This window comes from Podarcis melisellensis (assembly GCF_964234715.1).
Source record: "Podarcis melisellensis genome assembly, chromosome: 10".
In the NCBI taxonomy this organism is placed as follows: domain Eukaryota; kingdom Metazoa; phylum Chordata; class Lepidosauria; order Squamata; family Lacertidae; genus Podarcis; species Podarcis melisellensis.
In genome coordinates this window covers 15561147-15574086 of record NC_138542.1, presented here as the reverse complement: position 1 = coordinate 15574086, position 12940 = coordinate 15561147, and the positions used below count along the sequence as shown (strand labels likewise).

General features: G+C 46.7%; 1 protein-coding gene across 1 annotated transcript in view; it reads right to left on the bottom strand.

Moving 5' to 3' along the window:
* Positions 1-427: 427 nt before the first annotated feature.
* CERK (ceramide kinase) overlaps positions 428-12940 on the bottom strand; it is a 43524-nt gene continuing 31011 nt past the window's right edge. The window contains exons 8-13 of the mRNA XM_081929161.1: positions 12241-12393; positions 11562-11667; positions 8542-8612; positions 5959-6167; positions 1757-1965; positions 428-625 (exon numbers count right to left, since the gene is read on the bottom strand). Coding sequence (XP_081785287.1) covers positions 541-625; positions 1757-1965; positions 5959-6167; positions 8542-8612; positions 11562-11667; positions 12241-12393 — 833 coding nt within the window. The 3' untranslated portion in view covers positions 428-540. The remainder of the gene's footprint in view (positions 626-1756; positions 1966-5958; positions 6168-8541; positions 8613-11561; positions 11668-12240; positions 12394-12940) is intronic.

The following is a 12940-nucleotide window of genomic DNA, read 5'->3' as shown; positions in this document are numbered from 1 at the left end:
GCACCCAGCAGCTGCAGGTGGAGGAGCGGAGACGCGAACCCAGTTCACCAGATTACGAGTCTATCACTCTTAACCACTACACCACACTGGCTCTCTACAAGGTTTATTCACCCCCCAAAAGATATCTGTGGGGTCGAGCATGGAGCTGAGAGTGGCACGTCTTCAGTGGCCGGCTCCAGAGGAGCTGCCAGTCACTGAAGCTGCACCCTCCTCCTGCCGGTGCAATGTCACATGCATGCATGATGTCACAAGCACACTGGGCCCCCTCAATTTTGGGCGCAAGTTGGCGCCTCTGCTTGAGGTGATGTGTACACAGCCTCGCTTTCTTCACAAAACAGTAGCCTGACGTGCATTAAGTCTAAAATCTTCGAAGGCATTCGCAGAGAAGGCATATTACCAAAATGGATTCTTTTACCACAAAAACGTCTTCGGCTTTAAAACGTTTATTGACGTGCCTGAGACGCTTGTTTGTCCAGGCGGTTGCCTTCCGTTGCTTGCTTTTCGTTTTGTTTTCTGGAGAACGGGCTTCGGTTAACTTGCTCAGCAGAGCTGCCTCTGAATTGCTTCGAGTGTGGAGTTCCTCTCTATTCCTCTTGCAAACAGTTTCATGAGTTGGCAGTGGACCCTGCAAGATGGAAGGAAAGGGCGGAATAAATGCAGATGCATTAATTGTGAACTAGGCCAGTCATCGGGAGGAGCAAACCCCTTTGCTCTTCCAGGGGAACTGGTTGTTCACAATGGCACCCCATAGAAAGTCAGAGAAAGTGATGGTTGCCTTGCCATATTGGTGGTGAAGAGCTTGTGTTCCCTAGATGAGAGGCAGGGAATAAATGACCAGGGCTGTTGTGGATTTTTTTCAGAGATATTTAATTGTGTTACTTAAAATGTGGCATTATTATGGTTGCTATTATTAGCACAGTCGTACTTGAACACCTTGTGACTCGAACGTTTTGGGTCCTGAACGCCACAAAGCTGGAAGTGAGCGTTCCAGTTTGCAAACATTTTTTGAAAGTCGAACGTCCGACACTGCTTCCAACTGAGTGCAGGAAGGTGCTGCAGCCAATAGGAAACTGTGCCTTGGTTTTCAAACATTTTCAGAAGTCAAACGGACTTGCGGCAATGATTCCGTTTGAGAACCAAGGTACGACTCGAGTATCGTTCAGTTTGGAATGTGGAATGTTGCATTATATTTCTTCCACTGATTCCCTTTTGGTTGGGAATTACAAACCGCTTACAGATTTCTGCAGAACTATGAAAGAAAACACAACATTTTGGCCACAGTCCAGCCAAATTTAGGGTCAGTTCACACAAACATATCAGGACTCATTAACTGAACATGCACTCGACTAGTCTTTATATTCCTAAAGACATAGGGCCAAACTACGTGTGTTGCTAAACATGTACCATTTTGAAACATTAAAAGCAGCTGCTGGGTCCTCTGAATTAGGAGAAAGACTGTGAGAAGTGGGCTTTAACTTCCTCCTCCATCACTGAAGTACCAATGAACTGTAACTCTGCCTTCCCCCCGACACCGGAAGTTGCTATTCAGCACAGAGGCAGGTCTGAAAATTCAAGCATGTTATGACCTCTCATTTTCAAGACTTCCCGTTCAGGGTGTACAGCTTTGTGTGTGCACTAAATAACAGATTTCTATCTGCTGTGGAGACCATTTTTTTTGCAGCTCCCATCAATTAAGGAGCGAGTGAAACTGTTTAAAAGCACAGATCCCTTTTTCCCCGGAAAGGAAGATGCTCACATGACTTCAATTGTTGAACAATCCAGCGTCTCTCCGTCGCAGTTCCAGGTGCTGCTGGAAGGAATGCAACAGCAAGCAGGGTGGTCTCTGCAGAAATGGCCAAAGCGATTCTTCTGCATTTTCTTGGCATCGCAGTCACCGTCCTCTAAATGTTTCGATGTGAACTGAAACTTCTTGATCCGATAAACCTCCACAAAGCTGAAGTCAAACTGCAGAGAAGGGAGAAGAGGCAATCTGTTGCGTTTGTTGACTCAAAACTCAGCAAACCGCTTCTGTTAGTTCAAAGCAAGCCAGAGTTCAGTATAAAGAAAGATGCAGGTCACGGATTTCAAATGGCTTTGGCACATCTAAATTGGGACAATTCTGCTCACCCCCATCGTGCAACCCGGACACTGAGGTCCAGCGCCAAGGGCCTTCTGGCGGTTCCCTCACTGCGAGAAGTGAGGTTACAGGGAACCAGGCAGAGGGCCTTCTCGGTAGTGGCACCTGCCCTGTGGAACGCCCTCCCATCAGATGTCAAGGAAATAAACAACTATCTGACATTTAGAAGACATCTGAAGGCAGCCCCGTTTAGGGAAGTTTTAATTGACTGATCTTTTAATGTATTTTTAATCTTTTGTTGGAAGCCGCCCAGAGTGGCTGGGGAAAGCCAGCCAGATGGGTGGGGTAGAAATAAATTATTATTATTATTATTATTATTATTATTATTATTATTATTATTATTATTATTCAGTGTTCACCTGGTCCACATCGAACCAGCTGGATGTCACTAATGGAGGGTGGTTAGTCATTTACAAACAAACTGGGATCTGGGTCCTCCTCAAAAATGCCGTAAGGCAGGTCAGAATTATTCCCATTTTACAGGTGGAAAACTGAGTGTGAAATACTGAGACTTGCCCACACTATCAAGGAAAGAAAGTGACCCTCTGCAAAGTAAACGGAATACACATTGCAAAATGTATGGCTGTCCCTAGAATGGCGTTTCAGTGGCTCCTATGACAAGCTCTGGAAGAGGCACTGTCAACTTTTATTCCTTGATATTCAATAGATGCACCTTTGCCCCTTCTTAACTATAACGTACGAAATGAATCAAATCTACTCATAACAAAATATTCATATACCACCATTTATTTTAAAAGAATATTCATAAACCACCATTTATTTTAAAAGAATATACAGAAAACTATACAATTAGAAAGAAAACCATATGGAAAAGTTAACATTGGAAACCAGCAAACTGTGGTGGAAAGGTGTGTTCTTAATTGTCTGCAGAAGACTGAAGGAATAGAAACATTTTCAGCATGGTGAGATGCTAAGCAGGTTGAGCTAACATTTTTTCAAAGCTTGCTCCTGATCTGCTGTCCTCACTGGGGAACCAAATGTTACCTACCTACTCTGAGAAGGAAGTGAGGGGATCTTTCCTCCCATCTGGCATTCCCTTCTCCAAGTTTCTAACCCAGGTTTGGACCTAGCGGTGGCGTAGGAACATTATCGCCTCCTTTCCTGCAGTCCTGGAGCTGCCTTTAGAAAGTTAAAAAGGGATGTTGCTGCCATCCACTTCGTGGTGAAAGTTGCGGTTGCGCCGCTGGTGGGGATGTTGTGCCCCCGCTTCCACACTGCCTATCCCCAAAATGCAATCTGCTGCTTTCCCCCACTAGGAACGAATGGCAGCTGCTCACTTATGGAGAACCAACCCATGAGAACTGTGTATTCAGGGCCACTGGATCAGGTGCCAGGGAAAAAACCACGCTGTCCAGGGTTGTAAAGACTGCAGAGAGAATAATTGGGTGCACTCTTCCCACCTTGGATCAAATCTATGCCTCCAGGTGTCATAAGAAAGCTGCAGAGATAGTGCAGGATAGTGCGCACCCCGGAAATGATCTCTTTCAGCTTCTGCCTTCTGGAAGAAGGCACAGGGTTATAAAGACTAGGACTAGCCCCCTGAGAAACGGTTTCTACCCAAATGCAATTCTGGTTTTAAACACAGTATAAGGAGTCTCTATGGGAGTATATTGCATTTTAAAAAGGGGTTTCAGAGTTTTTAGGGGTTTTTGAATATCTTATGTAGATCTTTTCATTATTCTGTATGGGACAATGACAATAAATATATTGTATCGTATCGTAACTTGATCCCTAGCCTTGGTGATCTCTGCCACTGAGGATCAGGTCTGTGTCTATCTGTGGAGACTGCGCACAATAACTTTGCAGGGCTTAGTTTATTGTTTCATACAAATATTGTTCCATAGATTGTAAATGCTGTAAGGTAAAAAGTAAAGGACCCCTGGACAGTTAGGTCCAGTTAAAGGGATTATGGGGTTGTGTCGTTCATCTCGCTTTCAGGCCGAGGGAGCCGGTGTTTGCCCACAGAGAGTTTTCTGAGTCATGTGGTCATGACTAAACATCCTCTGGTGCAACGGGACACCATGACGGAAACCAGAGCACACGGAAACACCATTTACCTTCCCACCACCTATTTATCTGCTCGAACTGATAGGTTGGCAGGAGCTGGGACAGAGCAACGGGAACTCACTCCGTCACGGGGATTCAAACTGCCGACCTTCTGATTGGCAAGCCCAAGAGGCTCAGTGGTTTAGACCACAGTGCCACCCACGTCCCTATAAATGCTGTATTTGTTTGTGAATCATATATGACTTTTTCTGCAACTGGTATGATCAGCTTATATTTTTTAGTTGCTGCTTTGTTAATAGTGTTTTATATATTGTTTTTCTGGTGAATTGTTGATTGCTCTATATGATTTATACAGCGTTTGTGATGTTTGGGAAGATAAACAGTGTTTCCATGTGCTCTGGCTTCCATCACGGTGTCCCATTGCACCAGAAGTTTAGTCATGCTGGTCACATGACCCGGAAAATCTGGCTGCAGACAAACGCCGGAACCCTTGGCCTGAAAGTGAGATGAGCGCCACAGCCCCGTAGTCAAATTCAGTGGACTTAACCGTCCAGGAATCCTTTACCTTTACCTGTGATTTTCTGTTATTGTTATCTGTTGTCTGAAAACTGCTTTGGGATTCACTTGAACGAAAAGCAGCGTAAAAATATAATATATCAAATAAAAATCAAATCAATAGACCCATCCCTTCAATTGTACGGCTCAAGGGTGGGGGGTGGAGTTCTGTTTCCTGGAGCCTAATGGAACGCTGGGAGCTGAGATCATTATTTATAGGGCGCCATAAATGGTTGTGGCACTTTACAGATTTACGCTAAGTAAAACAAGAACAGGCTCCTGCCCCAAGGAGTATATATCATACATTAAGTACAGTGCATGGAAGAAACAAATAACTGCCTTGTTTGTAAGTAGCTGTCTTCCTTCGATGTTATTAACCAGTTTTGAATTTGGCCTTTTTAAAAGAGGAAACATAATAGTAATTTTTTTTGGGGGGGGTGGATTCTGAAACTCATTTGTCGGCTGTAGGGCAGGGGAAGAACCCAAGGTAGTTCAATATGCATCAGTGCAAGGGGAGAAGAACTGTCAGAGCTGGGAGGCTGCAGCAAACATGTACTGTCCAGACAGGGATATGAGCCAAGATAGGCGAGCCAAGCAGGTGGGCAGTCAAGCTGGTCAGCAAACTCAAGCACCTGAACCTGAGAAATGAGCAGCCAGATGAGGAGGAGAGAGCAGGCCAGATGCTGGACTTCTGACTCCCATCAAGACTCCAGCTAGCATGGCCAGGAATCCGACAACATACAAAGGACACAACGTCCTCACCGCTGTTGTGCAGGGCCAGGTAGGACCTGTGACCCCTTTGGCCGCTTGCTTCTTGCTGGGAAAGGTCGATTTCATACCGCAGTGGAAATCTGGCCAGCTCTTTCCTCTGGCCAGCTTCTGCAATAGTGCAGTCAGTATCAATGAAGCACTTGGCTCCCCCAGTCACTACTTTTGAGATTCCTAACGCATTACAAGAACTTCCACCTGCCAAACTTTCCCCCTTGCCACAGACCAATTAGCGGCGCAGAAATCCAATTCCGGCGAGCAGCTGGCAACTCCACTTTTGCCGGAAAGGGTTTTAATGCCATAGCCAATCCAAATCCTTGGTGTTTCTCCCCCCTCTCCCCCACCCCCGTAGGCTGCTATTGGAGCTTCTTTCAAATTATGCCCAATCTACATTTGTGTTTTTGCAATGGGAGCACAGGATCGGCATTGAACGTCACCCCGCGTTTCAACCCGTCGCAGCAGATACACACCTGGTCATCCCGGTTCGTGTGCCTGATGAGATACCTTAGGAAATTGAATCGGGAGCATTTGCGAACCAGAATGAGGTCTGCAGAGCCGTCTGCCAAGTGAGCAGCTGGTGCAAGGCCTTTCGGGCTCCGTGGGCAGGCACAGCTTATATTTGCGGTGTTGATGGCCAGAAACTTTCCTCTGATGACCTTCCATTCTCCTTCGTCATCCCCTTAAAAATGCAAACAGGTATATTTAGCACAGAGGCAGTGGGATGGGAGCAACAAACATGACGATTTGGCCACGATTTGGATTTCTAAAGGTGTCTTATTGCATTGCCGGTTCTCTTATGTGTGCAAGAATAAACCATGGCACAAATTTATGACACGTTCTTTCGTTAGCAAGCTATCCAAGTTAAAAACACTGCACATTTTCAAATACCGGTTGTCCACAAGGCCAACTGGCTGTGCATATTTGTTCTTGGGAATAGGGCTGCAAACTAACTGGCAAGTGAAGTCAGACAGGAGACAGTGTGTTGACTTGTATCTTCAACAAGGTTTGGATGTGCAGGAATCAGAATGCTTTTTATAGCACTTTTATAGCTGTTGGCACCTGATTCGCTCTCGTTACCTAGAGACTGAATTGCTCTAGAAGAAAAGTTACGGGGCCAGAGGCAAGAGAAGGCAGAGCAATAAATGTTTTTGCATTGTAAAAAAAAGGGGGGGCAACTCTACTTGAAAACAGAAGGTACTGCCAAAGTCAGTTTTATGATGCTAGAACAACAGGGGTTGTGGGTATACCCTTCTAGTATGTCTGTGGCTGTACTTTAAAGTGGGCATGTTGGGTTGCATCCAGACTAAGCTGGATGCCTTGGTAATGGACTGGATGAGAGCCAACAAACTGAAGCCCAATCCAGATAAGACAGAGGCACTGTTGGTGGGCGGTCCCCCAGCCTGGATGGATGGGAGATCGCCTGTTCTTGATGAGGTCACAGTTCCTCTGAAGGTTTGTAGCTTGGGGGTACTCCTGGATCCCTTGCTGTCACCCGAGGCTCAGGTGGCCTCAGTGGCCCAGAGTGCCTTCCATCAGCTTCGGCTGGTGGCCCAGCTACACCCCTATCTGGACAGGGATAGCCTAACTACTGTTGCCTATGCTCTGAGAACCTCAAGGTTAGATTACTGCAATGTGTTATACATAGGGCTGCCTCTGAAGATAGTTCAGAAACTTCAGCTGGTGCAGAATTCAGTGGCCAGGGTGCTCACTGGAGCAAGATGGTTTGAGCCTATTATACTGATCCTGGTCCGATTGCACTGGCTACCAATTAGTTTCCGGGCCCAATTCTAAGTGCTGGCTTTGACCTATAAAGCCTTAAACAGCTCAGGACCGCGATACCTCAAGGACCGCCTCTTTCCATATGAACCTACCCAGACCCTTAGATCATCTTCTGAGGCCCTCCTTCGTGTGCCTCCTCCTAGAGAGGTTCGGAGGGTGGCACCACGAAAACAGGGCCTTCTCTGCAGTGGCTCCCCATCTGTGGAATGCTCTCCCCTGAGAGATTCACCTGGCGCCTTCATGAAACACCTTTAGGTGCCAGGGAAAAACGTTCCTTTTTAACCGGGCCTTTGGTTGATCTGATTGACATCCTATGCCCTTTTTAAAATGTGGCTCTTTTTTGGGTGTGTGTTATTGGGTTGTTGTTTTTATTTTTATTATATACATTGTGGTTTTTATGTTGATCTTATCTGTGAACCACCCTGAGACCTCTGGTCTCTGGGTATAGGGCAGATTATAAATTCAATAAGTAAATACATACATACATACATACATAATCAATCCCTCCCCCTCCCCTTTTATGAAGATCACCCGCTCTGAGACCCCACAGCTAATTCTCCCCTGGCCTCCTCGCTGGCCCAAGTAGAACCAATTCAGCCAGCTAACCCTGGGGATTATCTAATTGATTTTTTATTTTTGAATTTTATTGTTATTCATGTTTTTATACTGTATTTTATGCTGCTTTTATAATTTAAGTTTTTAAAAGTGTTATAAATTTGTTGTAAGCCGCCCTGAGCCCTGTTTTTGAACTGGGAAGGGCGGGGTATAAATCATCATCATCATCATCATCATCATCATCTGCAATTTGGTCCTACAAAAACCAATGGAGCAAGTTAGTCATGACTTCAGTCCTTGATTTCAATAGGCACTATGTTCAAACAACTACAACTGGCATCCTAGGTATGTCTGCTCAGAAGCAAGTCCAACCCATTCTAAGTTGGACACTTCAGTGGAGATGTGCAAACAGGAAGAAAGAAAGCACTCACATATGAAATGCAGATTTCGTTTGCAGGGCCCTGTGGCTTCCATCAGAACCCTCACCATTCATACCGAATGATCCATAAATGTTGGCAAGCAAAAAAGCATCACTTTGAAGAAAGCTTACCTGGTCTGAAACCCATGTGAGTCTCTTCTGGGCTTCTGGTTTAATTCAGTTTCTCTAATCATCCAAATTTGCCCTTGCATTTGTTGCTTTATCACCCGGTGCATTAAGAGGCCAAATGAACAAATCTGCTAACCATCCGGGTCTGGTCTTCCATATAGTATAAAATTACCTTTAATCTCTCCCCCATTCTTCTTCTGCTCTGTCTCCAGCTGTTGTTTACTCTGCTTGCAAATGTGGCACCTGGAGAAGAAGAGTGAGCCTCGTTTTTTCCCTTCTGCAGTCTGAACCGGGCATTAACGTTTCATTCGTTTAGCCAGATTGTCTGCAGTATGTCAGGCTGTGTTGTAAGCAACATTTTATATGTCATTTAAATGAGAAGCAAGCTAACCTCTGGATCAGCCTATGTACCAGAGTCATCTTGAGTTCTGAAGCCACGTTTTCCAAATATTTGAGGTTTGGTTTGGAGGCAAACAATGAAATTGATTGCTTCACTTTGGAATACAGTGGTACCTCGGGTTACAGACGCTTCAGGTTACAGATGCTTCAGGTTACAGACTCTGCTAATCCAGAAACAGTACCTCAGGTTAAGAACTTTGCTTCAGGATGAGAACAGAAATCGTGTGGCGGCAGCGGGAGGCCCCATTAGCTAAAGTGGTACCTCAGGTTAAGAACAGTTTCAGGTTAAGAACGGACCTCCAGAACGAATTAAGTTCTTAACCTGAGGTACCACTGTAGTTGTCACGTGCTTCAAAATTTCTAGCTGAAGCCGTGCAGTGCTATAATGGATGCCTGTCTTTTTTCTTAATGGTTCTTTAAAAAACAAACAAACCCAAAATAATTGGCAGCCAAAGCACTGCAGAGTTAAAGAAAGCTGTTGACTCTCGTCACTGCTTTTTTCTTGTTGACTTTCACAGTGAACTGACACAGAAAATGATCCATTGTGCTAGAGCAGGGGTCGGCCCATGGGCCGGATGCAGCCCACAAAGACTGTTTTACCGGCCCACGAGCCGTCCCTGGATTGAGTTACCCGCTCAGCGAGTCCCCTGTGTGCTGGGTTAAACCGGCGCAGCGCGGTGCAGGGACTCGCTGAGCAGCGCCAGAAATCACTGTTCGGATTTTTATCTCACCAGCTGCTCAGCAAGCAGCACTACGGTTGTTTATATCATGTGAGTGTCTGAGAGCGTGAGACAGGAAGTCTCAGTACTGTTGGGTACTGCTAGTTTGGATTGGATTTGATATCCCGCTTTATCACTACCCAAAGGAGTCTCAAAGCGGCTAACAATCTCCTTTCCCTTCTCCCCCCACTCTGTGAGGTGAGTGGGGCTGAGAGACTTCAGAGAAGTGTGACTAGCCCAAAGTCACCCAGCAGCTGCAGGTGGAGGACAGGAGAATCAAACCCGGTTCCCCAGATTACGAGTCCACTGCTCTTAACTACTACACCACGCTGGTTCGCTCACGCTGGCTAGAGAAGTTACTTTCACTTCTGTGTGAGATGTTGTTTCTGTACTGCTGCTGAGAGAGAGAGCAGACATGCTAATGGAGTCTCTGTATATAGACTGTTGAATAAAGTAGTTTATAGCTACTGATTGTCTTTTTCTTCTGCAATGAGATGCCAGAAGACGAGCGTGTTCCTCTCAGGAGGGAGGGGTCGCTTATCACCGGTCTCTCTGGACTGAGGAAGATTTACAGCCAGAGAGTGAACACTGGAGAGACGCCCCGGTGTCTTGGGAAGGTGGTGGCCTTCCCAGGCGTTTTCCCAACAATCATATCTGTGCATGTGCAGATACTGGAAATCGCATCTGCGCATGTCCAGACGCCGGAAGTCGCTTCTGCGCAGACGCGATTTCCGGCATCGCGCTGCGCCAGTCAGGCCCACGGATGATCTCTGTGGGAGTAATCCGGCCCATGGCTGGTAAACCTTGCTGAACCCTGTGCTAGAGGGGCAGGGTTCCCGACCATGATGACCTCAGGGTGTCCCGACCATGCCTGAGGTCCGCTAGTGTGGAGCACCCCAATGTTCCTGCTCCTACTGAGGGCAGGGTATACTGCCAGCAGTAGTCTGCGAAAATAAAACACCTCCCAACAGGGGGTTTCGATGAGAAAAGGTGGAGCTGGGGTGGCAAGAGATCTTCTGGATCCTGAGCGAGCTCTGCTACCATCATGTGGCAGCAATGATCCCAGGCATCTTTGCTGCAGGAGCAGGCATAGCAAAAGGGCATATTTTCTTCCCTCCCTCTTCACCTTCTGGTCTGGCTGGTGGAAGCATCAACCTTGTGCATGCAATCATGGGTTGGAGGAAGGTTGCAGCTCAGAGGCAGATGAGGGGGGAAGCTGGGAAATCACGGGAGAGCCAGAACAACAGCCGGCTGACACGGTGTCATTAGAAAACATTCCAGACCCTCCATCTCCCAGAACCTGGCGAGCCTTAAAAGTAGGAGAGCAAAGAGCTCAAAGGCAGAGGGCACGTAGCAGCACCCATAGAGGAGATGAATGAGGAAGTGGGAGAGATGGGGGCGGGTGGAGATTCACTCGGGACAACGCCATTATCCAAGAGGCTGGGTTCTATAGCCTCTCTCTGTAAAGAATGAAATAAAAAAGGACCGTAAGAAACCTTTCCTTGTCTTTGTACAGTGGTACCTTGGTTCTCAAACACCTTGGTTCTCAAACAATTTGGAACCCAAACACTGCAAACCTGGAAGTAAGTGTCCCGGTTTGTGAACTTCTTTTGGAAGCCAAACGTGCTCCATTTTGAAAGTTACGCTTCCGATTTGAGTGCCACACTTCCGTTTTGAGTGTTACGCTGAGACCTTTTGCGTTTTTGTTTTTGTGACTGTGTGGAACCCAGTTCAGCTACCGACTGATTGATTTATGACTGAGGTATATTGTTTATTGCTTTCGTTTTATGGATCAATGGTCTTGTTAAGATAGTAAAATTCATGTTAAATTGCTGTTTTGGGGCTTGTTTTCAAAAGTCTGGAACGGATTAATCCATTTTGCATTACTTCCTATGGGAAAGCGCACCTTGGTTTTGGAACGCTTTGGTTTTGGAATGGACTTCTGGAACGGATGAAGTTTGAGAACCAAGGTACCACTGTACTTTCTTGGGCAACCAGCTGGGAGCCACTGGGAGCATCCTGACAACTTAGTGCTAAAAACAACAACACCCAAATGCAATATAGTTTAGCCTACCCACTTCTGCAGTGTTTCCTATCTCTTGGAGACCCCACGGCGTGTGATGCTGGTAGAAGGGATATTGTTCCCTCGTAGTAATGATGAGAGAGAAAGGTCTTGAAACCTGGGGAGGGGGGTAATTAAGAAACGACGATGTCTTATAAATCAACACAAATTATTTCTGTCCGTTCTGCCAACTCCCTTGCAGATCGCTCTGCCATCTTCTTATTGATATTTTTGACATCCCAAGCTTGTTGCTTCCTTCTCCCACCGTTCGGCTCATATGCAGTTGTATATTTAAGCATTAGCCTGGCAACTTTAGGAGGAGATGGCTCCACATGCAGAGGTAGGATCTGGCGCCTTCTGTCTCCCATGAGGTGGGAGCCCCCATGCCAGATAAGTGGGCTGCTAACAGACGGATGAACCCCTCTGCCTTTCCTTTGCCAGCCCTCAGGAAGCCCGTAAACATTTTTGCAGGCTGGTAACATTCACGGCCTTCTTATAACAAGGCTGGCTCCGTAACTGTTGTCCTTAGAGAAAAATACGGGTTTTATTGGCAACTTGGTTCTCTCACGGCCTTCTTATAACAAGGCTGGCTCCGTAACTGTTGTCCTTAGAGAAAAATACGGGTTTTATTGGCAACTTGGTTCTCTGCAGGTTCATACGGAAGGACGGAGAACGAAATACGAAATGTTACCTGAGAGGTCGTATCTGACGGGTCCCATCCAGCGTTTCCCCTCGCTGTCTTTCAATATATCGCCGTAAAAACCATACCCCAAGAGGGAGACAAAGTATTTCAGTAACGTGTTGTGGTGATGCACAGAAGAGACATCGAGAGGCTGAGTGTCTCCTGTCGACAAGAGACAATTCAGATTATAAGGGAGGCTGCAATTGCGTCAGTCTGCAAATCCAGCACTGAGGCAAAAGGTAAAGGTAAAGGACCCCTGGACGGTTAAAGGTAAAGGGACCCCTGACCATTAGGTCCAGTCGTGACCGACTCTGGGGTTGCGGCACTCATCTCGCTTAATTGGCTGAGGGAGCCGGCGTACAGCTTCCAGGCCATGTGGCCAGCATGACTAAGCCACTTCTGGCGAACCAGAGCAGCGCACGGAAACGCCGTTTACCTTCCCGCTGGAGCGGTACCTATTTATCTACTTGCACTTTGACATGCTTTCGAACTGCTAGGTTGGCAGGAGCAGGGACCGAGCAACGGGAGCTCACCCCGTCGCGGGGATTTGAACCGCCGACCTTCTGATTGGCAAGTCCTAGGCTCTGTGGTTTAACCCACAGCACCAGTCCAGTCAAATTTGACTATGGGGTTGCAGCGCTCATATCGCTTTCAGGCTGAGGGAGCCGGCGTTCGTCTGCAGCCCGCTTTTCCAGGTCATGAGGCCAGC